The 27,621-nt window shown below is 39.3% G+C and overlaps 2 protein-coding genes across 2 annotated transcripts; one reads left to right on the forward strand and one right to left on the reverse strand.

The window, feature by feature from the left end:
• Positions 1–1,257: 1,257 nt before the first annotated feature.
• Positions 1,258–6,644, forward strand: prxl2b (peroxiredoxin like 2B). The gene is made up of 7 exons (XM_029502516.1): positions 1,258–1,404; positions 1,866–2,070; positions 2,714–2,765; positions 3,060–3,123; positions 3,231–3,306; positions 4,389–4,507; positions 6,369–6,644. The coding sequence occupies exons 1-7, from the start codon at positions 1,342–1,344 to the stop codon at positions 6,393–6,395; spliced, it is 606 nt and encodes a 201-aa protein (XP_029358376.1). The 5' UTR covers positions 1,258–1,341; the 3' UTR covers positions 6,396–6,644.
• Positions 6,645–11,483: 4,839 nt separating this feature from the next.
• Positions 11,484–25,643, reverse strand: mmel1 (membrane metallo-endopeptidase-like 1). The gene is made up of 25 exons (XM_029502311.1): positions 25,559–25,643; positions 22,552–22,601; positions 21,042–21,218; positions 20,536–20,580; positions 20,193–20,252; positions 19,895–20,056; positions 19,721–19,801; positions 18,799–18,894; positions 18,225–18,343; positions 18,071–18,136; positions 17,494–17,628; positions 17,102–17,191; positions 16,195–16,331; positions 15,999–16,092; positions 15,779–15,907; positions 15,306–15,404; positions 15,135–15,218; positions 14,927–15,030; positions 14,524–14,582; positions 14,284–14,403; positions 13,990–14,123; positions 13,783–13,848; positions 13,553–13,648; positions 12,218–12,294; positions 11,484–11,875 (listed from the first exon to the last, which is right to left on the reverse strand). The coding sequence occupies exons 3-25, from the start codon at positions 21,196–21,198 to the stop codon at positions 11,776–11,778; spliced, it is 2,310 nt and encodes a 769-aa protein (XP_029358171.1). The 5' UTR covers positions 21,199–21,218; positions 22,552–22,601; positions 25,559–25,643; the 3' UTR covers positions 11,484–11,775.
• Between the last annotated feature and the right edge of the window lie 1,978 nt (positions 25,644–27,621).

A 27,621-nucleotide genomic window follows, 5' to 3' on the forward strand; every position in this document is an offset into this window, starting at 1 on the left:
AGTTTTTATAATGTTCTTGAATTCCTCCGATACCTGGACAATAATCTCTTTCTTAGCGACGTTTCCTGGTATTTTAATGTGCACCATCTGACCGGACAGGACACAGCCGCGTTAATTTACCGAGTTGATAACCGGAGTCACCGGAGTGCCGATGCCAGGTTAACTGAAGCCGGATCTTTAGAGCATTTCCTGGGCTTTTTTTTTTTTTAATCCAGGCCCCTGATGGGAAACTGACAGCAGGTGAGCCTGAGAAGTCACATCAGGAAAGATGTCAGATTGCCTTGAGACTTTCTGTCAGAGTGCTTTCTTCTCTTCAGTTTCCAGTAATTTTTGTTGATGCTTCTGAGCTGCTGGTCTCCCTGTATTTCATTTTTGTCAACAGCGTCAACATGATATAATTTTTCACATCCAAATGTTCCTGTATTGCTCAAGTTCCCCAGGGCAACATCACATTGGGTTTTATTAAAAACTGATAGGCCTCATGAAGTACATGACCATACTGGATATAAATATTTAATAGGCCTACATGTTCAAAATATATACGAAGGTGGGGGATGTCTCCCAATTGATGTAACACATTAAATGTTGTAACTACCATATTTTATTTCCTACACTGTATGGGGACGGATAGTCGGATATGGTCACTGAGGAGATCTTTGGGTCACCTTTGATACCAGGCTCAGCCTGTCTAATTGACTTGTTGTTGGATAATCTGCCCTGTGGGTTTTAAGACTTAATACAGGAGAGGTCTCTGAAGCATAAGATAATGAATTCACTGTCACTGATTTTTCTTTTTGGGTGATGTAGGTCCAAATATAAAACACAGACTCTAGTCTCAGGGCTTTCTCAGGGATTAATAGAAGCTAGCTGGGCCATTTCAGACAGCAATAAAAGAGAACAAAGGTCCTGCTATAACTCTCGTTAACTGTAAGCTCACCTGTACTCATCTTACGCAACCTGTATTATGAAAACCTGAATGTTTTCGAGCATAAATCACTCAGCCACTACTGTGAACTAATGTTAAAAACAGAGTCAGTTATTCAGCTAATGGGAAAATCCAATGTCAAGAAATTTTGACAATGTAAAATAAATGAAAAGAAGATGTAAAAACTGGTCGGATGGATGCACGTGCTGCAGGTTCCCCTTGGTAAGCCCCGCCCACTCTGCACACACAATACAGCGCAGGCGGGCTCTGATTGGACGGGAGGGCTCGGTGGGCGTGTGAGGAAGCTTGTTTTGCAACTGTTGTTACTTAAACACGCGTAACGTTTTCCGCCATCGTTACACTGTTTTCAGCTTTATTCAGTCTGACCCACCTCCGTGTAGCTTAAACAAGACCAAATGGCGAGCGTCGACCTCGGACGGGTTGGAAAAAATGTGGTGAAGAGCGCTGAAACTGGAGAGGTGAGACGTGAAACTGGCATGAGTTCTGTTGGTGGATAAATGTGCTGTTTTTAGCATAACATGCAGCTGGTAGTTGGACTTGCTCCCTGCTGTTAAAACCTGCCATTAGCTCTCACAGTGACATTATTGTTGAGGAATGAGCCTCCTCTGTGACCTGATGATGACCTGATGGGAATCACCAGCACAGTTTGAGGCCAAGACTAATGATTTTACAGATAACAGGTAGATTAGTAGAAGCTGTCGACCCGCATTTCCCAAATGCTAGTTTGTTTGCTTGTTGTCAGCTTCAGCAACTGTGACTGGCAGAAAAACCCCTCAAAGGTAGAAAATCTCAAATGTGTTTTCATTAAAAGAGGTTCATCAGGTTGCTTAACGCTTTTGAAGATGTCAGTTTGGGCTGATATTGTACACGTTTTATTGATAAAATGACTAATTGATTCATAATTTGTGATTTGTTTCAGAGTGTGGAGCTCCAGTCTCTGTGGCAGGACCAGCCTGTCGTCTTCTTCTTCCTGCGTAGATTTGGCTGTCAAGTGTGTCGCTGGATGGCATCAGACATCAGCAAACTGGAGCCGGACCTGAGAGCCAGCGGCGTAGCACTGGTGGGCATTGGACCCGAAGAGTTTGGGCTTCAGGAGTTCAAGGATAAGGGATTTTTTAAAGGATGTAAGCAATATTTATTTATTATTTGATATAAATTCTCACATTGTTCAGTTGATGGTTCAGTTAAGCACATCCTGATGCTTCATACGGGCTTGACAGGAAATTTTTAGCCATTTACCACCATTTCTTTTTTGAGTTGAAGGTTTATTTTGTTTTTTGTTTTTTTGTTTAATTGTGTATCTGTTCTTGGGTAATGCTTAAATTCTTTAATTAGAATGATGATTAATCACTTGTAAATTACATTTGATCACTTTTATTTTTATTAAAAGCAAACATCTCTGAAAGCAGACAATCATGTAACTGTCACACAGAGAAAACAAAACAATGGCTTAAAATTGTACATCACAGCTTAATTTAAATCTTCCTAGTTCAGATTGCTATCACCAGGTTCAAATATTATAACAGATTTCTGGTCAGAAATAAAAATCAGAAAGAATTCTTCAGTTTTTTTTCCCTCCCTTTTTCTGTTAATGTGGAAATAGGTAAACCTGTGCTACTATATTTTTTATGAAAGCTTTCAATCTGGTACAACAGCCCCCATTTCCGCAAACAAGCTTAGGTCACAGTAAGATAGGCTGTGCCACCATAATTCAGATCTGGTCACTGCACGTCACTGTAAATAAATATTGATTATCTTCTCTTGTAGCCATTTATGTTGATGAACAAAAGAAAACCTACAAGGATTTGGGCTTCAAACGGTGAGTACAGTAAAGCCATCATCCTTGCATGCAATAGGGAAGGCTATTTGACACTGTACATTGCTTTAATTTTTCAAAGGATATTAACTTACGAGAATTATGTTCTTCAGAGCTACAACATTTAGCCAATTATTTGATCAATCCATAAAAAATAACATTTCTTTTTTTGTGTGTAAAATTTGTTAAAATAATGAAATAATTTTCTTATTCCATATTTTCTTTCATGAAGTTTTCTTTCGTCTTTCAGTTTAGGGCAGCTTTATATGTTGAGATGATTTCCCATTTCTCTCTCAGGTACACAGCATTGAGTGTGGTTCCTGCAGCTTTGGGGAAGAAAGTACGAGATGTAACGGCAAAGGTAAATATCTTATAATGCTTGTCCTATTGTCACAGGGTTAAAGGAGTAAAGTTGCTGGTCCACTAGTTTTCAGCTAAACTGGCTATTGTTGTCTTCATTGCATTCAGGCCAGTGCTGAAGGAATCCAGGGAAACTTCTCAGGAGATCTGTTGCAGAGTGGAGGCATGCTCATTGTGGCAAAAGGTACATTTAATATGCACTGGAGGGGATATTAATAAATATGTTCAGAAAACTTGGTGATTTCAATGTGTTGATGTTTTTCCATTCATTTGAGCAATGAAAAAGAATTAAACTGCAATTAATTGCTATCTTAAAAAATCTCCTCTAGAGGGCAATGTTGCACCTCATGTGTGGTTAGAGGCCCATAATGACTTCTCATAAACACTTGCTCTTAGTGTGGTTGCTCTGCAGAGTTACAGCCTTACTTTTTCACTTTAGAAGAAATGAAGATTCTTAAAACCAATTACAACAATTTTAATACACTGTTGGATGGGATTACAGTGATTGGATAATTTATCTGCACAATTGAAATATTTTTAATGAGTGTGGTAGATAGACAAAATCTTTTATCTGATAAAAAATATAAAAGAATACAAAACATCTATTTGAAAAAACAATATAAAAAAAACATAAATGTGTGCTAACATTTTCTGATTGCACTGGGACAAGATTTTATGGTGTGGCAGGACAGCATGACATACTAGAGCAGAATCAGTGGGAGGAAGTAGATTACAAGTCGTCCCACCTCTTCACTGTGAAAATCTTCTCTCAAGGGGAAATTTTTCCTGGGGAGAGTTCTTGTCTAACTTGAGTCCGTACAGTGCATCAACCCTTCTAAGACGATTTCAAATGATATTTTATTGTTAATGGAAGCAATTTGGTTCTTAATAATTTGTTATTAAATAGAAGCTCAAGTAATTCCAAACTCCAATTGATATTATCAGAATATTGTGCCTTTTTTTTTATATTTACTTATCTTATTAGTTTTTTTGTTTAGTTTTTTTTTTTATCAACAGCAGCTGTATATGTAATCTGTGTTATATTGTGAAGCTTTATTACAGTCAATTGTAAAATGCTTTTGATAAAAGCATCCTCCAAATTAATAGTTAATAATTTAGTGTAATGACATAAACTTTGTTCTGTAGATTATTAAAGCTGTTTTGTGTCAGTGTGAGTCATGAGTTTGCAGAAGTCTTTTACTGTGTTTGTTAAAGTCCAAGCTGTTTACTTGATGACAATTTTTAAATATTTTTAATCTTGCAAAGGTGGAGAAAAGGTCCTACTGCACTTCATCCAGGACTCACCTGGAGACCATGTACCTCTGGAGGACATTTCAAAGTCTTTGGGTATCTCATCCAAAGTCACATCAGGGCAGAGGCCAGTGGTAAGACATCCTATGATTGTATCCTATGATGATGCACAATAGTCTTCATGAAGTTTCACTTCTCATTTTCCCCCACTTTTTACAATATCCCCTTTCTTCAACTTAAGCAGTGTAGTGAGAGGTTAAGCAGAATAGAATCAAATGGCATTACTGTGTTTGCTGAAGAACACCGACCTGATTGTTGGTCAGGTCTTCTCAGCAGAATGTTTCACGTCAGTGGGGACACACGTATCTGAGGAGCCTCTTCACAGTTACGGCAATTATGTACATAATATTCCACGATGATTTCAGCCTGTTCAGTCCCTAATTCTACTTAAAACTCTATTCAGCATAAACAAGAGCGGTTATTGTGCAACTTCCATATAAGTGATATACCATGGGAAAACCAGCACTGACAGTATTACCCAAGATTTCTAAGATATGCATTCTACTCACGGGGTCGAGTTAAATGTGGGTTTAACATTCCAGTGATCACTGTTATTTTAACAAAGGGAAGCTTTAACATGTAGCACAAGAGCTAGATGAGCCATCACTTAACTTCATAACTTAGTAGAATGTGCTTTCCATAGATCAAATATATACAATACAATACAAAAAGGTGAACATTGATTTAGTTTTACAGCTTTTATATCTAAATATGTAGGTTTATGGAAGAATTTTTCATAGATTTGGAAAATACATTTTTCAGAGGTTTGTAGGTACAGAAATCAGTTGTGAGCTGTCTAGGCTGCTTCTCTGTGACTCCTCTATTGTCCACTCCTGATTTTTGTAAGGTGGTTCTGATTTTAAATTCATAAACAAAGTGCATTTCTAAGGATGTACCTGAAGATGGATCTTTTTGCTGAGAAATCAAACAGATCACCTAAAATCCTATTTGTGACCTAAAGCAAAAATATCCTTTGTGGTCTCCAAGTGGAGACACAGTCAATCACTTAATCACAATTCTACTGTGTAGAAAAAAAATCTGAAAAACTGAATCCTGCAAAAACATGGAAGCATAAATCTTGATTATAAGTTTGATCTAAATGTAAGAAAATGATCATTGACTGTCATGAAATTCCTCATCTCTGTCCAATAAAACCAATTATATATAGTTGATAAATTTATTTTGTTAACACTTCAGCTCTACAGTAATTACAAATGCATCTGAGATGATGTGTCAGTGCTATCTTATGTCAAAGAAATATGATGACAGATCACATTGATTTCTGGTAGAAGCTGTTTCATTTTTTCCAAGGCCAAATTCCTGTTCTTAGCTGCAAATTAGTTTAATTAAGAGAAGGATGCAAGTTAGTACTTAGCTGCTCTCTTCAGCTTGAAATATTTTTTTGTAATTGCATTTCAACAGGTTCCAGCAAAAAAACAAACAAAAAAAGAAATACTTGGTCTCTAATAGGCCACTGGCTGTTTTCCAGTATGGATTTTGGCAACAGAAGCTGGAGGCTGGTTGACATTTAGCCTCCTTATCTACGGCTGGATTTGTATACAAAGACAGGAAGTCTGTGGAAGTGAAGTGGAAATGTCTTTAAATCAAAGTGACAATCAAAGCGGCTTGCTCGGCTGTAACACTCATGTTTTTGACACTGCCTTTACTTTCTTGTTTGTCTGGGGTCCAGAGATTGAAACAGCCATTTCTTTCTTTCTTTCTTTTTTTCTGATGGTACAAACATGTAGCCATGCCATCAAATTAAGCTAATCTTTGTTTAAACCTTTGGTCAAGGTCGAATCAATTTTTATTTCAATATTTTTGAATTGGGATCAGCATACTAATGTGATGTTTGAGTAATATAAGCCTTCTGTTTAGCGAACACATTGTTGAAGTTCATGATTTGCTAGTTGACCTCTGTAACTTCTCCAACAGTGCAATGAGGATGTTTGCACACGATGATGGTGGGATCTCAGACGTCAACATCACAACACAGGAGGGACTCAAATGGAGAGGAATGGTTTTAATTTGAAGTGAACTCAAAACTACTGGCAATATTCCTAATCAATTTTAATTTCTTTGAGACAGTTATATATTTTATTATGTAGAGTGAAACTTGGTGGCATTGTTCGAATCATGGCCTTTAAATTGTATTGTTAGATTATGTTTTGTTTATATATCTAACTGAAAATTAAAAATAAATTAAAAATGTTTCCAGTTTTATTTACTCATCTCTTTAGTTAACCTTCTCTCTGAACTCTCTAACCTTCACACTGAATTGTATGCTGATTTCTATGCTTTGAAGCTCTTCAACTAAAGGAGGTGGCTGAGGTGAACCTTGAATCTTTCATGCAGACATTAGCTGTGGTTAAATAAAGGACTCAATTTTTTTTTTTTTTTTTTTTTTTTTTTTTTTTCATGTGACAGTCAGTTATTCTGCCAATATAAAAGATGGAAGAGCTCATCTACACCTTTCGTCCATTTACCATCAGTGCTCCATATATTTATTTACCTTGGGCTTAAAACAAAGTGGGCCCAGCATGAGCAGTTGCTATTGACCTTAGAAATAGTTTATCGACAAAGTAGCCCCAACCAGAGGTCTACTTCCTGGCTTTGTCTGCTTCTGTTGCCCATATCAGATGGTCTGAAGCGGTGGATGTTGTCTACTCATTTATCACGACCTGTTGACATTGGAGCAAAGTGGCTGTTGCACTTTAATCAATTTCTCCCACTTCTGTCACACACTCTGAGGTCCCAGTGAATGTGGAGTGTCCACACATGTACTTTGTGACGATTAGGCTCATGTCATTTCGGTGCTACATGCTTTTTTGAAATGTAAATCCATTGTAACTGTAATATGGACTATTTTTACTGTTTTATTCAGGATGACTATTCCTTCATAATACATTAGTGCTGAGTGTTTAGGAAGTGGGTAGTTTCTGGTATCAGGCTGGGCAGTAAGTGAAGAACAACCCTGTAAGGAACCACTTCAACCACTCAGACTTTCCCCAACGAAGACTTCTGTTTTTCAATAATAATTCCGCTCCATATAAATGAAGCTGATGTTAGCTGAAGGTTATAGATGGTATAACTAGCTAACTGAAGGTAGATTAAATAGTTTTTTTAAAAGAAGCTAAAACCACTTATGTCAGCTTAATGTGTAAAAACCCAAGCTAATACCAGCTAACTGAAGCTAATGTTAGCCAAGCGAAGCTTTCTAAGTACGATTTTTAGGTAGCGACTACTACTGAAATTCCTAACGTATGTTAAGAGCAGGTAAAATAATTGGTGTAGCATAGTTGTACATTGAATCTTTTTGTCATGTTTTTGTGTAGTTTGATGTGTAGGTGTGAGTCTGCGGTGCCTATGATTTGGAACAGGCCGCATCGTTTCCATCAGCCATTGTTATTGGTTGGGTTCAGGTCAGGGAAGTACAGTCAGATCCACACTCCAGAGCAGAAGGTGGCAGTAATGAGCCATCAAGATGGCTGCCGACTGTTGACAAGAAGAGGACTAATCATAGCTGTTACCAGGGCCACATGCTGCCTGTGCTCCTGGTATTTAATTTGATTGTTGCATTTATGTCTTCTGTGTGGGGGAACAGAGCACACAGTTGGTCTGCACCTGACCTCTGACTAAAGCCATCTGAGTTGATGACAACTTCCTGCTGCTACCTGGCCGTCCAAACACACCTGAAGACCATCAGGTGCCGGCGGCAGAGCTCAGTCGTTTTACACAGCTCTGAATTCTGGAGACTGTTTGGAGATTTTCTCCCTGCAGACTTACAGACTGCCCCCATCTTCATTTTGTGCTCTTGTTACATTTTTGTTGAGAGCACCTGGACATTGAAAATAATATACGGATATTTGATTGTTTTTGAGCACTACTCCATGGAGGCCTTATTTACACCAGGTAAGTTAACTACTGTGCAACTTCATTTTATCTTTATTATTATTATTATTATTATTATTACTGACTTTAACATAAAATGTAATTGTGGACCTTTTTCTGTTGGCTTTTGAATTAGGATTGTACGTGTATAATGGTAATATAAAGCAGATAATGAGTTTTCTTTTTGTTTAACCTTCTGTGATGTATTACTTAAATATTACTTTTGAACCTTTATTGAATTCATGAGTGTTGTGGGGCTTCTTTTTCTTTTTGATATGAATTTTCTCTGTGCTCAATAGGAAAAAATTGCAGGAAGTCAGGACGACATGCAGCAAATGGCAATGGGTTGGATTTGAATCTAATCTGGTGAGTTTTAAACCTTCACTTTGCAGTAAATATGTTGTCATTCTCATTTTATTAATAATAAGTATTGTAGCTGTCCATCCATCTGTAATCTATATCACTTCATCATCAGGCCAAACTTCGTGGCTGATGTGACTGAGAGCATTATTTTCTGGACATCTTATTGATGTCCCAGTGTAGTGAGTGATGTGACACTGGCCAGACTAAAACTGCACTTCCGGTCTTTGTACTTGTGTGATATTAAAATGACCAATTTCTTTTTCAAGGAAGCACTCGAGGTCATACCTTTTCAGACGGTCACTTTAATTGCAATAATTACATATCTGAGTCACAAAAATAGCAGTTAGTCTAGATAATTACATAGCAGCAATCATAAAACATCTTTAACATTTGAGTCTTTGCAAAGCAACACTTACTTCATAAATACTCATATAAATAAACTCTTCTCATGGGTATACATTATAGATGAAAACGTGTTCATCTGTAGCTTAAAAAAAGTAGTACTTGGCTTATTTCAAAAGGACGTTATTTCACCATTTAAGTAACGCTATCTTTTCTTTCTCACCTGAAATTAATTCTTTAAATGTAAATACTGTCGCATAGAACACCAAGCATCTACGCTAACACATTTTATATTGTGTACCTTTTTGTGTTAGGTCAACATTTTCAAAATTCTAACAAATACAATAGTCTAAGCTGTTGCTCTTCATATGGCAGCGAGATGGCACATCTTCAACCGAGCATTTCTTTGACCAAGACATAATTGTGACTTGTTTTAATTATTTATTTTGAAAAGCATGCCTCTGGAGTGTGGGATGATAAAACTAATTCTGCTGTCATGTTGGCCTGTTAAATTTGAGGCCGCAGCAGTAGGTTATCTTAAGAGCCAGTCCTCCCAGCACCTCTAAAGCTCACAGGCTAACGTGTTACATGTCTGTTTCATCCCACTAAACATTGAGTGTAACATTGGTAAAGTAATCTTTATTTTTTTTTTTATTTAAAGATATCCTAGGAATGAAGTAGTTAATCCCAGTAAAATGGTGGATTGTAATTTTTTACAGTAGTCAAACCAGATCATTTGTTGAAATCGAACTTTAAAAGGTGTTTGTACCCAGATTCTGTTACTTTGAGAGATGTGACTCTCCTGTGGAGTGAAGAGGCATATTTATATGATGCCCTAAACGATGAGTCACTGATTGCCCCCCCCCCCCCATCAACAGTGCCAATAACGTGAAGATTTAGAGCTGACTAATAAGCTGAATATATACATATATATTAGCTTCAATATGCACATTCAATTCACTAGTCTCTACTGAGACGTAACAGTCAGTTCAGTTTACCAAGGCATCCTGAATGTGACCTCGACAAGTAAACATTCAAAACCGATGGAGCTGTCTTTATTTTTTAATTTTATATCTTTTTTTTTTTTTTTTCCCTCCATTTGAAACCTGTTCAAAACAAACAAGGTTTCACAGCCAGTACCTCTGTCCTTTCTCATGAGTTCTGCTCCCATCATTTCTCGTTAGTAAAGATAGAAAATAACAGTCCTGGCCCTGACCCTCTCTTTAATGACGAGCTCTATTCTTTCGTGTCTGTCTGCTGGCTTGTGCTTTGGTTACAGCAGTCACCACACTTTTGCACACAGCACTTCATCGTTTCATCTCAGATCACACTGATCAATGCAAGATCAGAAGCTGAACCACTTCATCGGCTGCCTGCCTGTGTGACTGTACCTCTTCCCCATAGCATGTAATTGGCTAGACCCCCGAGGCTAAAAGTTCTGTAATCACTGTGTTCAAGTCTCCTCTGGGGAGATTGTGAAGTGGAAGTACACACCAGCTCTCTGAAATCAGCCACCTTTTTAGGTTAAATGTAAACACATGCACATAACATACAGCTAGATACAATCATTTTGAGTAATTGATGTTAGGTTTTTTTTTTTGTTTGTTTTTTGTTTTTTAAGTGACCAGTCCAAAATACAGAAATATTTCTGATTTCTCACGTATAACGTGGAAAGTGTGGAGGCAGGAAAAACAGTGTACAACTGTTACTTTAAACCTACAGCGTTCCCACACCTACATTTAAAACTAAAGTACATGCAAGTCTGACACACTCAGAACCAATTATGCATTAAAGTGGGTTTACTTCACCTTGAACAAATGCTGGGTTTTGTAGCAGGTCACTCGTGTAGATATGAAAATGACTCATGACTTTCATCAACATTTTTGCAGTGAAGATCGAGTATCAATCAGTTGCAGGGTATGATAAAGTAATATAAATCTGCAAAAAGTACTAAATAACAGTGATTTCATATACTTGTCTCCATTGTGTAAGTGTAAAAATACTGAAAGCTGCACTGCTCTCAGAACATCAATTTAAGGTTAAAGCTGCGAAGATGTAACAGTCTTACAGTCTTTATTTCAATTAGTTTCATGTAACAGTGAATAATCAAACGCTGAGTGTGACTAATTCTAATATATCTATATTTCAGCAAAGCCTCAAGCTTTCATTTGTTTCCTACTCACCCTTCATCTAGTTCCATTGGTTCACTATTAAATCGCACAATATCCTAAACAACACAGAGGGAAGACGCCAAGGCAACTTGGTGTCAAATAGTAATGGATAAATCACAAAGATCTAAACAAGATATTTTATAGATATTAATTTTACACAGGGCAGTTAATAATTTAAGGTTGGCCATTAGCTTTTAACGTTTTCACAAGGTTTTATGTTTCCTGCATAGCCTTTTCATTCATGTAGCCACTCATCTGTTGTGGGAGCCAGCAACTCATCCAGAGAGAGACTTGAAACTTTAAACAATACCCTTGAAGTTTTTTTTTTTTTTTTTTTTAATATATATATGTATATATATATATGTGTGTATGTAGTATTCAGTATACTTCAAGTTTTAAAACTAGGTGGTAGTCCATGACATAATCCATTTTATAAATGTCTACAACATATCCTCATCTCTTCAAAGGAAACTGGAATAAGTTTTAAGCAGAACATCTGTGAGTTCAAAAGTACAACTTGATATTTTTGATTTGTGTTGTCCATGTCAGGCAATAAATGTCATGAGTAAAACTTTCTACCAAACGCGACACTTCAGCTCAGGGTTCATTGTGCTGCCTTTTTGACACTGGAAAGCTTCTGAGAATGCTTCAAAATTCTGGAGAGATCCAAGCACCCTAAGGATTAAGGAAAAACAACTTGTTAGTGTGCATTCAACCTCCAGTTCCTTATATTTTGATCAGCATGTGTCACTGCACTGATTCCAATGCTGTGTGCTTTGGCACATCGTTCTTTAACCTTAACTTGAACAAGGAAAAGAGGTAGTGATGTTGTACTGTCTGCTGTTGGGTGCTGCTCAGGTGGTGTACAGTGAGTTTCTCCCCTGAAAGATGTTTCCTGCTGTGCTGGAAAATGGTACTTTTATTTTTATTTGAGCTGTTTTTTTTTAAATGTGTTCAGTCAGGAATTAATCTTGTGCATCCTAAATGTTAGTGCCAGGTAATACAAAAAAACTTTACCTATATTCCAAGGGACTATGTGAGTCAGTTTTGATGGACTGGCTGGCATATTCAGGCCGATAGGCACCACACCACACCTGGAAAAACAAAAAGTGAAATTTCACATTACATAAATTAAGTTTACTACACCACCTGAAATAAAAAAACTTTTTATATAAAATTAATTTTAGAACATAATGATAATAATGATTTTAAGTTTTAATATGTGCAAGTTTGTTGTGTAACTGTGGCGGCAGCCCCCAAACCAGAGTTATTGGAGGACTCTCAGATTCTTTTTTTTATTTTTGCCTTTGCACCAAACATACACTTGGACCCAATTATGAGCTGATCGGAATTTGATGGTCCCAACTACTACAAAACTACTTATACTAATTATTAGAGGGGTGCCAATAAAATCAAATCAGTCAATCAATCAACCCTAACCCCATATAAGAATCGTGATTCTCATTTAGTGCGATTCAATACGATTTAAAATTTCCCAAAATCGATTTAAAAAAAAAAAAAAAAAATGTCTCCATTTTGTAAGTGGGACGTCCTGTAATAACCACCGAGCCGGTTCTGGAACATGCGCATCCGCAGTAAGCACCAAAACAAGGAGGAAAATACAATGATGGAGGAAAGAGAGATTCAAACTGCCCGTCTTCGTCTCTTAGTCTCTGGAGAGGGTGCCTGGTGTCTCGTCTAGTCTGGGCTGATCTGGTCTAGTCTCTGCTCTCTGCAGGGGTCTGGTCTCTGGAGGGGTGCCATCACCGGTCTAGTCTGGTCTGCTCCGGTCTAGGTCCTGGGGGGGGTCGCTGTCGGCCAGTTCCGTGTTATTCCGTGTTTATAATGAATTCCGTTTTTAATGTCTAATTGAATCAAATCGGTTTGAATTGAATCGTAGCACCAAAAATTGGAATCGAATCGTGAGATAGTAAAAGATTCCCACCCCTACTAATTACTCCAAATTAAAATATAGTCTAATGTCTTAGGCAAAATGATAAAGCAATGACATTTTCTATTCAACTAACTTTGAAGTGATAACTTTTTGCAAAACCGTTTTTGGCCATTACTCAATGCTGTAACTAAGGAAGATTGTGACCACATTTTGGCAACTCTAGCAAGACAGAGAAGAAATAATTCAAGTTCTAGTTTTCTTTAGATTCCATTACACCAAAAGGTTGTTGGTTTTGGCAGGTCTTCTTGTCCCTGATGTGTATGGCTGGACACTGATTTGTTTTTGGGTTGCTTCATCGTTACACCCCCTTGAGCTTGGCTCTCATCTCCAGATGGGGAAATAATATCTGCCCAGTCCTGTCTGCTGACATAAAATGCTCTCTTCTTATTCTCACTTACTTGGGCAAAGTTAAGAAAAAAAAGTTGTTTGTGATCCATGTCGAGACCAGGTAGGAAATGCTCTTCGCCCTCCATCTCCACCCACTTCAGATAAGCCTGTAAAACGCACACACATAGAAACATGGCCATACACTAGAACTGATTTTAAGTGTGCAGAAATACATTATAGCATTCTTGGGTTTGTCATCGTTGCCTAAATAGTAATATGGTTTTGCACTCCTGCTGCTAACCTTATAAGCTTGACGAACTCCTCCGTTGTCTGCAATGTTCTCCCCCAAAGTGCTGATTCCACTGACCTTCAATCACACAAACGAAACCATGAGCACACACCGGCATGAAAACATTCATTCTGGCAGCCACTTAATATACAGGTTACATAGTCAGGGATTACAACAGAGACAAAACCTCTTATTTCACATATGCCAGCGAGCACTTACGTTTTGACCACCGGCTAGCTTCCAGTTGAAGTTGCCATATTGTTGCACCATGCACTGCGACTGCTCTTTAAAATGCTCTGCAGAGTAATTACTCCACCAGTTTAGCATATTACCATCCTTGTCAAAATTACGACCTATAAAAGAACATAATGCATTAAAGAGAGTAACATTGATGAAGCGTGACACATATTTTCAGGCAGCTGACAAATTTGTATTCATTTGATTAAAAATGACAACAAACAACAAAATGTATTTGGGTTTAAAACACAAAATGAATCACTGTTGTTGAGTTACCGTTGTCATCAAATCCATGTGTGATCTCATGCCCAATAACCATTCCTATTCCACCAAAGTTAAGAGCCTGATGCTGATGTTTACTGAAGAAAGGCGGCTGCAGGATTCCTGCCGGAAACACTGTACAGACAATAGAGTTAAAAAGCAACACCGAACAGGATTGCAATAGACAGTGTTATATTATCTCTAATTTGTCACACAGGTCCCCAGTAGCTTCACTAATTCCACTAAAACTCTCACCTATCTGGTTTCTGTTGGGTGAGTAGAATGCATTCACCACAGCAGCACCAATGATCCACCTGAGGAGTGATTGAGAAATGGATTAAAATATTGCTGCTGAAAGAGGCAGCTGTTCAATTCATACATGGAGCATATTCTGTTGGCATGGAACAATACATTTAAGCCCTCATCTTCATTGTTACTGGAGAAGGACGCAGGAGCAATTTGCACCTGGATATTTGATGTGCCAAGTACATTTTGTGAAGAAACAACAACAAAAAAAAAAACCCTGTTGCATTCTGGCAAGGCTCACCCTTCTTTGTCTGACTGAGCACCAAGGAAACATGGTGACTGTCAGTACAAAACCATTTCTATTAACGAGGACAGTTTGCCCCATTAGATACTGTCAGTATCAAGCACTTACAGGTCTGGGTCAACTGGTTCTCTGAGCTTCTTCAGACTCTTTTGTGCTTCAGACCTGAGGTTTTCCAGAATATTCTCAAAGTAGTGTTCTTCGCTGAAGTTTAGCTGAAAAGAGATTGATTGATGAGCTAGATTGATCGGAGATCAGCAGTAAATGCATCTTTAGGTTATTCACAACGTGGCCAAACAGGCTCAGCATTCTTACTTACATGAGAATATTCCTGGTCAAGTTTCTGGTTGTTTTCCTGGAGAATGTGATCAGGATAACCTATGTGCTCCTTGATTGCCATGGCCTTCAAGAGATGCAAAACAATCTTTGTTATAATTCCTACATTTTAGACAAGCTACTCCACTGTCTCCTCAGCTTGACTGAGTTGTACCTTCTCTCTTGCTTTCTCTTTAGAGGGAGCGTCCATCCAACTTAGCTCCTCCAGCGTCTCCACGTAGGCTTTCTGAATCTTACTGATGAGATCACTGACCTGTGAACATGTGGCACAAATACACCCACTGCAAAAATCCAATACAAAAGTTTATTTCAATAATTATGGGCCTACAAAGCTGCTTATATTTCATGAGAAAATACAATGTGAAAGTGTTAGAATCAGTATGGAGGAGATATTGATTTTCTTCAATCTGAGGCCCAATATGCTAATTGCAGCTTGCAAATTGACACTTGGCCTCTCAAAATCCATTTGTTGCACAAAATGTGTGTCACACAATGACATTCTGCTCATAATACGTACTGTGGCCTGCAAAAGTGAGTTTGACGTAAGCTTCTGCTGTTGTAGTTATTGATTTACGTGCTCTGAGGAGGATTCGTTTTACTTTTGTACAGCTGTGAAAAAAGACTCACCATTCGCTTACTTTCTCCAGCAAAGGTCTCACGCACATACAGAGCTCCAACTGCGTTCTCCATGCTGTTTTGGACGTAGCGGACGCATTCTCGCCACCAAGCATCCTCTACTGTGGTCCCATAGAGAGTCTGTCCATTCACACGGACACACTGTAAAATATTGTTTTGCTTTGACTTTACATAGACCAACCTGTGTTGCTGTTCGTCAAGCACTTCACACCTTCCTGTATCGGGCTCTGGCATCTTTGAAGCGATGGCTCAAGCTGTTAACTCTGTCAACGATGAGCTGCCAGGTGAGGTAGTTCTGCATAGTTCTGCAAACACAGATTATTTCTGTTCAGTTGTGCGAGATTGAAGCTGCTCTGTAGTACCTTAATCTTCATGGGCTCGTGTTTGCACAGTGTCTTTGGACTGACCTGGCACTGTGTTTGGAGAGAACATCGTTCATCTTCTCAAGGTAGGGAGAGCTGTACACCACCACCTCCTCCTCTAGCTGGACCTCAATAGACACACTCGACAACACACCTTGAATAAATCGTGTCCAGTTAAAACCCTGAAAAACAAAAGACAAAAAGTTGTGTTTTGTAAAATATGGCTGGAGTGCTCACATATTGAGCTTTATGTTTCATTACCATGTGCAAGCAACTACCAACAGCAATCAGCAGTAAACAGTAATGTGTAAAATGTGTCATACAAAATTGGAGGACCATTAGCATGTCTGACGGTTTATTTATGTAATGCATTTCCATGGAAGTCGGCCTGTTATATTTGGACAGCTTGTCCAAATGTCCAAAGAGCTGCCGGAGGTTTAAAGCTAGCATAGAAAGCAGTAGAATAGATCATCTTATTAGCTTAGCTTGACCTCTGCCTACACTGCAGTCCCCCTCTAAACTAAACTTTCTAATATGGTTTCATTTGCTTAATACAAACTTACTTACTCACTTGTTCGTGTTCATTAATGCCACACTAATGACCAACTGGCCAATCCATGGTGTCAGCTAAAAATTATTAGCATAAACATAATGTACATAATAACTTGTGTATGCAGGCGTGAATGGCATCAATGTCAATGTCAACTCTTTTACACAATTTGCATTAAAGTTCTTACCATCATTTAATACATACATATATATATATATATATATATATATATATATATATATATATATATATATATATATATATATATATATCAACATCTCTTTTGAGTAAATAATTGATTTTTGAGCCAAATCCTGAGTTGAAACTTTTAATTTAATTGGATCTTGCAACGTTTGACCAAAGCTTTCAAAGCACACAAAGACAGAAGTAAATTGCACTTACATTAAAGCTGAATGTGTTTTGTAGTTCTCCGAGTGTCATCTTGTTGTAGAGAACCGTTACATCTTGGCGCTCCTCTGATGGTGATGTGGCCTGTTCAACAACAGGAAAGAAAACAACCCTCATTATCAAAATCTAATTTATCATGCAGTTGACACCCCGCACCCCCAACACAAAAACAAACAAACAAACAAACAAAAAAAAAAAAAAGACCCAGCAATAAAAGGAAACAGAGTAAAGGCTTGGCTGGTCTCCTCAGTTTACATTAAATGGATTCTGTTTTTTTTTATTTATTGGAATTTATTGGAAGGACATACTCATTTTTCATCTAGCCGTTGTTAGTTTTCCTCAAAGATTGTCTTGCGATTCTATTCCCTGTCATGGCAGGTACTTACATTGGCAATGTCTGTCTCTAGCTCCAGCACCTGCATCATTTCCTCCCACACATGGTCATCATCCTGAGTCAAGTTCCTGTCCTCCCGAGTTATCTTCGCAATAGAAACCATGAAATGTAGATAGGCCTCGCGAACCTAGGGAACAACCAAATAAGATGAATTTTGTTTGCACAACAAAGTAAAGGTTGTGTCAGGAAATCATTTTTCAACAGTGCAGCCAGATCATGCGTTTGTTCAGGTAATGTCATGTTTAGCCATGCAGATGAGTTATGTTTTTGGTTTTACTGCCACCAACCCAGAATACTAAGCCGTATTGATTTGTGTGTATGCCCAAAAATTCAACAAAGGTTCTTTGGAAGGTTTTCATCACAGACTTTTCTAATCAAGACTGTAGCAGGAGGATCCAGTGAAGTAGGATGGCCTTTCTGAAAAGGCCTGTCAATATTGCATGCCAGTAAGTAAAGTCCACTCGCCTCCATTTTTACTGAGGTGGAAACAGAAGCTAGAATTTTGAACAAAACCAAACCTATCTGCATGAGGAGATAAAGTTAAAGTTCTAAGTTCTTTAAGGCTTCACCTTTTTATAGTTTCCATCATTAAAGTAATAGTCTCTTGAAGGCATCCCAAGTCCTGGCTGGTCAATCTAAACAAGACACAAGAGGGACACAAATTCAGTTACTGCACAATGGATGTTTCCTGTTATTTTTTACTAAGAATCACACCAAGCTTACGTAAATGATATGGCGCAGAGAGTCCCGGTCATCTGTCCACACATACATGTCCAACAGGACCTTCTTGTGGAAACGAGCAGTAAGTGTGGCCAGTGTGTCCTCGAGGCTCCAGGTTTCCTCTGCAACAACAGGAGAGAATCAGCAACGAAACAGGCTGCACCTCTGCTACTCATTTAACTTGGCACAGTGTTTGAATCTGTGTATGTAAATATGTGTGGATAATTCTGTTTATCAGTTTTATTTATGGCGGCATGAGGCAGGAGCTTGGGGAAGAGCAGTGCAGACTATTTAAATCATCTTTCACAGTCCTGATTGAGGACTTGCTCCACTTCCCACTCATCACGCTGCCAGGCTCTACACCTGACTGCTCAGCTGAAGAGGCTCGGTCGGCCTCTTGATCCCACCAACAAAGCTCGTAGTCAGCAATTCATGGAGAACCAATATAGCAACACAGGCTCCGTGTGTGCACATGTATTTGAGTCGAAACTTGAGTGTTTATTTGTGTTACCTGCACGCATTTGCAGGTTTTCACAGAAGAGACAGTCGACATTAATCAGTGTGGTCTCGTTTCTACCTGTGGTGCTGTTCCAGTCATCTGTCGCCACAGGCCAGTCTCCAATATTCTCTATGAGCTTCAGAAGGGGCTGGGAGTCCCGATGTTCTATGAGGCCTGCAGGGTGAAACGCCATGTAGTACACGCAACGCCGCAGTCAGACTGACGGTTCACTTTTGAACTTTGAAACAACAGTTGACACAAACGATGAGGGAGTTTCACAAATCACATTATAACATAATTTGTCACATCACATTTATTTCATCAAATAACTATAGACTTTAAGCCACTGCACATTTCAGATCCACTTTCCTTGTAGTGAAGTAGTCCTTCATTTTCATGGCTGAATCAACAACTGAGTGATGTCGCATGCTGCTATTTAGCTGGATCCAATACTACTACACAGGGCATTTTCGCATGTGCCATTTTCTTCCTTTCTTTTAAAAAGGCCTCATGAAGCTTTAAAAACTTTTGATTTGCTTTTTAAAAAATCTCAGCTACCATTGTCTTGCACTATAAAATGTTTTTGTTTTTCATTGCTGGTTGTCAGGAGACATGATGTGAAACTTGACTTGGTGCAACAGCGGAGTGAGCAGCAGCAGGGAGTTTGATGCTTTTTGAAAACGGTGCCTCAGTCAGCACTATCAGATCTCTGACATGCTCTGAATTAATCTTATTTAAAGGCTTAATAATTTCTCAACAATATAATTTGTACTGCTTTCTATTTATCATTAGATTTCCCTCCTTCTGCAGGTATGACCAATAACATGGATTAAATTGCACTCAATTATAACGTTTCAAAGGGTCAAGTTTAGTAAGTGAGCCCTTCTTTATGGTCACCAGCTCTGGAAACACAAGCTTTTTTCGCTGACTTGCTTTCTGTTTTCTTGCCTCCTTCTGGTAGAAAAATGTTCATTTTCAGTCTGAACAAAAAGGTTCTTACTCTCATTCATGCAGGAACTGTAAAGGATTTTGGCCTTTCTGATGGCATCCCTGTCCTGTTCATTTTCCATCTCCAGAACACCTGCAACAACAAGACAAGCTGAATGAAACCCTCGAGCAGCTCTGCTTCAGCCCACCGACCACCACAACAGATTGTAGGCATGTGCCAGCTGACCTTTGAGGACAATCTCCAGCTTGTCCCTCAGAATGTCAAAGACGCTGTGTCGGGAGCTGGTCTCTGGGATGACATGGCGCTCCAGCCAACCCCCGCAGGCGTACTGGTAGAAATTATCACATGGCTTCACAGACGTATCCATGTTCTGCAAGAGCCGAGCAGCTTTAAAAGTATCGGAGGGAGAACAAAGGTGCACAATGGTGAAGAGGGTTTCTGTTTTCTTTTTGCAAGGATGTGAAGTTGACTTAGTTTACTCTATAAAACAGCAGGAAAGCAAAGAAAAAACAACTCCTCTCACCTGCAGTGACACAGTCGGCGGTTGTGCACACGTTGTTGGGTTTGGAGTGAAAGAGCTGGCCTGGAAAAATCCATGTCAACACTCATGAGAGATAATGTGACTACGACAACAAGGAGTACGAAAAGTCAAGAGCTAATTCTACAAAGGCTCGACCTATAGTCTGTGTGTGGCAGGCAATGTCTATGTCAGCAGTGACTCTTTCACTTTTGTGTGGCACTGCTGATCAGGCAGCAAAGGGAATTACAGTATTACACTGACTGTCAGAGGTGTAGGCTCGACTGTGACACACGCCCAGCCCACTTTTCCAATAGTGCGTCCTGCAGTCACTGTACAGACCGCTCACCTTCTCCTGTTGAGCTCTCCGTCGCACTTGTCTGCGTAGATTGTTCTGAATGGGACAGAAGAAACACGAGTGCTGTCGGGATGATGCTACATTAAACAGGAAACATTTAAAGCAGGAAAAAAATACAGAAAAAACTTTCAGCAGCAGTGAAGTTGCACCTTTATCTGTACCCTTTTTTTTTTTATGAATCAGGAGGTTGCTGCTGTTGAAGGTTTAGGCCTGTGTGTGTGTGCGTGCGTGTGTGTGCGCGCAGTGTACAGATGTGGTTACAAAACAAGTGGTGTTATAAGGCGATTTGGAAAGTAAACATTAATTTTTTAACTATCTAATGATCCACATACATCAGAATTGGATAAAACATATCATGGTCATTTCTGATTGCCTTTTGGGTCCAGATCATTGTGTCAAGGCCAGGTTGTAATCATTAAAAACACCAGAGTAGGGAGACACTTCATGACTAATGTAAGATCTGGATCTCTCCACAGTGAGCCTGACAGAGCCATTACCTTTCACAGCCGATGTGTAGAGGACTACCAGCCAGGCCAAGGCGCAGCTGACCACCAGCAGCAGCACAGACAGACCGATTTCTGCAACAGTCCAGCGACGCTTTCCAGGTTTACTTGATTTTCCCATGATATCCATTTGGCTTTCGGATTTGCCCATATTCTTCTTGACTGCCGGCTCTGTGGGAAAGACACCGTTAGAGTGTGGGATGGTCCAGGCAGATAGCTAACAGTGTGTGTGTTTGTGTGTGCGTGTATGTGTGTGGGCTGTGCAGTGATCCATCGGTAAACTGTGCCAGCTGACCTGCAGTGAGTGAGCTTCAACTGCTGAACACCTACAACAACTTCACTGACAGGAGTTGTGAAAGTGTTGGTCTCATTGCACAACAACAGTTTGTCCCTCTTTATTTCTTTTATTTGTTAGATTTTATCCAAGTACATTTTTCACCCTAGATTGTCATTAGTAAAATTTACAGTTAAAGCTGATGAAATCTGTTAAATTGGTTTCTCATCATTTAAAAAAAGTCACAATAGTCTCAGTAAAATCTAAATAGGTGGTGGGACAATTTATTATGTGTTCACGATGCAACAAATTCAAGTCAAAAGGAAGTGGGTTATCTAGTTTTAGATTTTCACAGTAAAATATGTTTATATAATAATGTATATTGGTTTGTTACACCACTCAAACCAAAACGTCAATCATAGCTGACCCTGGGTGAGGGCAAGATACACCACCAATTGACCTAACTGTCTCTGGACTTTTGGAGCTAGCCGGAGTACCCGGAGTGAACCCAGGCAAGCACGGGGAGAACGTACAAAATCCACCCAGAAAGGCCACAGGCCTCGGAATCGAACCCACTGCTCCACTGTACCTCCCTGTGTCTCACCTTCTGTGGGCTCCATCAGTTCTGAATATAGTCTTATGTGGAGTAAATGTGGCAGTTATGATAGAAACGATTTGGCAGCCGGTAAATTAACATTTAACTTATTTTCACTGATCAATATTGCTTGACACAGTTGCCCCCCCCCCCCCCCCCCCCCCCCCCCCGCACACACACATGCAAACCAACCCTGTACAATAATTATGTACATGTGAACACAATATTGCAAATGAGCTTTTGTGCAGGGGACGAAACGGCAATCACCCGTGGCTTTCAGCTGCATTGCTTCGCATCCATTCACTCTGCAGCACCTGCTTCTCCATAACCAGACCCATTGGCCTATCATTAGGCCTGACAGAGATCGGGCTGTAAATCAGAGGTTCACACTGCTGTGCCCCATTAGCTCTCCCTGATGAATACTCATGGGCACATATCTGGCTCTACAGTGATGAAAGGCAGGCAGGGGCTTGTTAGCGGTTCACTGTCATCCTCAGTATTAGACTGCACAGAAACACTCTCTGAGGCAAAATCTATCTTTATAGCATTAAAGACAGAGCTGGCTTTATGGAAAACTCTACCATAATGTGCAGTTTACTGAAACATTTGTTTCCCAGTAGAAAGAAATTACTTACATCTTTGGATGTCCTCAGATGGCTATGGCTTTATGTCCATCCCCCTCTGCCTATTCACAGACAGAAATTATTTAGCAAATATCTCCAGTAACACGTATGATGAACTGCATTTATAAGCAACCATAAAGTTCATGGATATTTGGTTAATCGCTCATTTGCAGCTCATTGCAGCGTGACAGTAGACTTGGACAAAAGGTGAAAATGTTAATACTTACTGGCATGGGTTCACAATGGACTTTTAATGATAACAGGAATAGGTTTGGATTCACTGGCTTTTTAGTAAATGGTACAAACTACAAAAACAATCTGTCTATCAATGATATTTGGCATTTTAAATTCAGTTCTAAATTCAAACTTTCTGAGCTTTTGAGGAAAAAAATGATCAGAATCTGGTTAAGCGCGAGTATACTGCTGCAAAAGTAGCTGTTGTTGTGAAATGAAATGTCACGTATATTTAAAATTTTAACTTCCCAAAGGAACATAGCATTTTGTTGTACTGAATGTGACCTGGGAGAATAATTATGTAGGACAAGAATAACTATATAACAGTGAGGACCATCTTAGGTTTGAATGTTTAATTCTAGCATATTTTTTTTTAAATATATATCTTAAACTTGAGTTCTGTGTTGCCTGGAAATGAAAATCACATTGTGCATATTGTGCTCAAATCATAAACAAATTAACAGCAAGCAAATTATGTGATTATTAAAATTAGTTTGAAATGGATTAGTATTAGTAGTAAACACCGCTACTAGTACATGAAAATCCATCTTTCCCCTGCGTAAAGTGTGCAGATTGTTCCAGAGAGATCCCCCAATGAGAGGGTGAGGACAACCTCTGTGAGCCTAAGACACAAAACCCAGAATAAACAACCCCAAAAAAACTAAGTACTGCAGACTGCTGTGAGCGCAGTGTAACAGTCCACTCCAAGAGTTTATCTGCATTTTTATTAACCGAAAAAAAGGAGGAAAATGTCCCCTTCTGCTCAAAACAACAATCTCCAGCTTTGGATCTTTTACAGTCAATTTTCAAACTTAATTTACTATTCGACTGAATCAATGGAAAATGCAATTTCTCAGCTCAGCTGATACACTCAGGCCATCACTTGTTAGTAAATGTACGAGCTAACTGACTTAAAATCATCTGCTTCAGATCATGTGTGAGTGGATTGCTTATTTTTCTATGCTGGACTGCTGACAATCTGTCATCCCCTTCACTTGACTGCAAATAATACTGAGCAGAAACCACTCGTGAGCAAATAGGATTGCATGATAGCATATCAATGTTTGTCCTGAGGTCCATTTGATTAGTGGAAATATGTGCACAACGTGCACAATGTGACAGTTGATAACGGTGAATCTTTGAACCAAATGAAATCATTTGAAGTGATTTCCAATCACATCAAATCAAATTTATTTATACGGCGGCAAATCATAACAAAGTTAGATCGAGCCACTGTACACACAGAGCAGATCTAGACCAAAATATTTATGGAGTTTTTAAAGAGACCCAACACATCCTTCCAAGAAGCACTTGGATATAGGAGCACTTGGTGACAGTGACAAGGAAAAACTTCCGTTAGGAGGCAGAAACCTCGGGTAGAACCGGGCTCAGGGAGGGCGGCCATCTGACTGAACTGGTTAGGTTGAGAGAGGTAGAAATGGGAAGGGGGGCTGAGCGAGAAGCTGAGGCAGTGAGAGCGAGCGTGAAGGAGATTTGGGGGGGGGCTCGGTAGAAGGATGGAGAGAGAACAACAACCAGAGGACAGATGATGCCATGGAAAAACATACAGTAATGTGACTGTTTGAACAACTGAGAAATAGCAGGAAATTATGAATGATTTGTTTGGGTTCATCTCATGTTTATCATGTCAGTATGAAGACCAGGAAAATGACAACGTAGCAGGTGATCACAGCACTGCGTGCACTGTTATGAAGCAACTTCTGCCTGGCTTCAGTTTGAGCAAATCAAATGCCCGTAGGTCAGTTTAGTACAAGACTAAGCCTCCATAAACACTGTTTGTGGCCTCACTGCTCAGAGACCACCTGACTGTAACTGAGTTCTTGCATCATTATCTTTTTTTTTTTTTTGTAACTTACTTTTAGGAAGTTTTTAACAGTGGAGCATAATAATATCTGTAACAGCTGACATTTTAATTTGGCATTATTCAAAAGATAAAAATCTGACTATAAGCAACATAAACAGTCTAGTGTTACATTGTTATGACTTCTCAGAAGTGAAACTTAAATAAAAAATTAACTCCATAAATGTTAAGCGTAAATGTTTGAATAATTAATATAAAAAAAAATAAAAATCACAAGGCCTTCGGTACACTGCTCCAGTAGAAAGGGGCAGTGTGTGGAAACCTGTTTTTGTCCAAATGTGGGGAGCCGCCATGTGCAGATCATTGTGAGAACACAGGACATAATGCTATCAAATACACAGGCACATGCACAGGTCGCCAGGAAATATGAAAAACCACAGTGATTCAGTTCAGATTGGGGGAGAATATGTAGGCAAAAAAGAACAAAGCCAGCACATAAACACAGCACGATGCACAAAGCACAGTGGTGCAATCTAATAGGTTTAATGGGTAAAAAAATGTAATCCTTTCATTGAAGGTGAGACTAATCTGCTCTAAATGCTTTGAGGTCCTTGTGTTTCAAGCACATTAAGACTATAATCAACTGTGTCCAGTGACTGGTACTGTTCTTGTCTAAACTTAGTGTTCCAAACAAAACAAGGATTAAGTCTCAGGTGAAGCTGTGACAACAATCTGCACACTTTCTCCATTTCAGTGCTATTCAAGGCTGACCACTGATCACTTGTTTAACAATGGCATCTTCCACCGTAGAAAAGCAGATTCAAATCTTGGAAGGAGGGCATTAACTGTTTCAAATCTGTCCTGAGACGGCTGACAATTTGCCACCATTGTCACACCTGTGAAACCTGCTTCACTTTGGGACTTGACAAACAGAAATTTATTGAAGAAGAACGAGAGGCTTACCTTTGTGTGTGGAAGGCAGAAGTCCCTGAGCCGCTCCCCCACAGTACGCTAATATCTCAAACACCCCTGCTGAGCTTCCACTCAGAGCTGGTGTGTAGAGAAATGAGTCTGTGCTGCGGGTTGAAGGCGACGTTATCCAGTTCAGCCGGCTGCTCGGGGGAACAAGTGAGGCGGCAGAGAGAGTGAGAGAGAAAAGAAAGGGAGGGAGAGAGAGCGGGAGGCAAATGGGAGGTGATAGTACTGTATTGTTTTTGATTACATGACTAAAAAGAAAATTGTTCTGGATTTGTGAATTATGAAGGTGCTTTTGAGAGTCCCTGTGTGTCCGAGGGGTCAGGGTGGTAATGGGTAGTTTTTTTTTACTCACAGGAGTTTCTGCAGCTCCTGAGAGGAAAGTGTGGAAAGATCTCGAAAGCTCACACAGAGATAAAAACAAACATGATCCTGAAGTGCACTGCAGACAGAAAATAGAATAAGACATCTCGCAGTTGATTTTCTAATCCCAGTAGCACAGAGGCTTTATCACCCAAACTATCCCCACCCACCAGTGTTTCTGTGGCATCCCCGTATCCTCCAGGGTCCACACAGCTGGCTCATCTGGCTGGTGGGGACTGAACTCTGGCCCTGGTGTCAGACTGAAATGGCACGGTGCTCAGGCTCATTACTAGCCTGATTAACCACAGTAATTAGCTGATCATAAAGAGAAAGTGGCCGCAGTGTGTTTGGCTAATGCTTGTTGATGCCCAGATGCTCAGGTACTGAGGCGGGATGAGATTAACTTCAGTGGAGATTGGCTTTAGGTAAATCCAGAGCAATAAAATACATTTACGAGGCATTAAAGAACTTAGGATTCATTTTAATATTAACATGCTTCATCATTTAAATGTACTGAAGCGGAAGCTCACAGAGAAATTCACAAAAGAAGATTTCAGTCATTTCATGACATGACTGATGGGGTGCACACAGTGGGGAGGTGAGGTTTGCAACCAAGTTCATCATTTATTCATAGATATATTTAGCAGGAAGGAGGGTTCCTCTCATATTTATTGTAAGTATCTCAGGATGACTGAAATTCATTTATTTCAGAATTTAGAACTTTAATTTCATATACATTGTTACACAAATTCAGAAGTTGTTTACACCTCTGTACGGTTCACAATATGTGTGAATATTCATGCAGTTGGGGTTAAAAACTAAAACAAAAAGATATCGGTTCTTTTTCAATGTTTCTTATGTTTGTAATTTCTAGAAGACACAAAACAAAAACATAATTAATTTGTAAATCTGTGTGGGGCTTTGGTAACCCCGCAGCTAGAAAGAGTCCCACTGTAAATTTCAATAAATCAAACCTCTTGCTGAGAAAGACAGAGATGTTCTTTTTATTCAGAGAACAGAAAAGGCCAAGATATGACGTGTGATCAGGCATAAAAGTGTTAACTCATCTATCTGTGCCACTGAATTATTAGGTCACTGCAAAAACATCTACTGATATTTCTACTTCAAAGAGCCGCAGAATTAAAGCAATAATCAATTTCTTCTGCTTCTGAATAGAAAGGCCACTTTGTCTTAGTCTGCATTTAAAGTACAGCATTTGTTCTGTAATGCATCACTATCGTTCTTCCTTTGTTTCAATTATGGTGATCACTGCTGCTTTTAACGGGCGGGTCACATTTTCTTTTTACCCCTTTTTCTGTGTTCAGTACAATGATGTGCTGGTAGGACTTCTGTCATGACATTTTACTTTTTACCAGCTGTGTTTGTCAACTCAGGAGTTATGTGCTCCATTTTATAATGATTCTTAACAAACTTGGGACAAGCTGTTTTCTGTTATACTGCACTTTCCAGTCTAGATGTTGCACATTGAGTTGAGTGCAGACTATATCCTTGGCTTCCGCAGGACCAAGTCTGATTATGGCTAAGTGGACAACCTCAAATTTGATTATCTGAGTCTTGTTTGCTGTGAAGCAGTGCATGTTTGTTCTCACACAGCCCATAAACAAGTACTGAAATGTCTTGGTGATTAGTGGATCTGAAAAACGGGCTTGAAAGCTTTTTAATTAGGC

The sequence above is a fragment of the Echeneis naucrates genome, chromosome 5 (assembly GCF_900963305.1).
Source record: "Echeneis naucrates chromosome 5, fEcheNa1.1, whole genome shotgun sequence".
NCBI lineage: Eukaryota > Metazoa > Chordata > Actinopteri > Carangiformes > Echeneidae > Echeneis > Echeneis naucrates.

Excerpts from the sequence above, each read along its gene's own strand:
- mmel1 (XM_029502311.1), bottom strand. The coding sequence starts at position 21,198 with ATGGGCAAATCCGAAAGCCAAATGGATATCATGGGAAAATCAAGTAAA. Across the intron at positions 18,895-19,720 it reads CAGTTCCTGCATGAATGAGA|GCCTCATAGAACATCGGGAC; the intron begins GTAAGAACCTTT and ends TTCACCCTGCAG. Across the intron at positions 15,031-15,134 it reads TTGACCAGGAATATTCTCAT|CTAAACTTCAGCGAAGAACA; the intron begins GTAAGTAAGAAT and ends ATCTCTTTTCAG.
- prxl2b (XM_029502516.1), top strand. The coding sequence starts at position 1,342 with ATGGCGAGCGTCGACCTCGGACGGGTTGGAAAAAATGTGGTGAAGAGC. Across the intron at positions 3,307-4,388 it reads CATGCTCATTGTGGCAAAAG|GTGGAGAAAAGGTCCTACTG; the intron begins GTACATTTAATA and ends AATCTTGCAAAG. Across the intron at positions 4,508-6,368 it reads CATCAGGGCAGAGGCCAGTG|TGCAATGAGGATGTTTGCAC; the intron begins GTAAGACATCCT and ends CTTCTCCAACAG.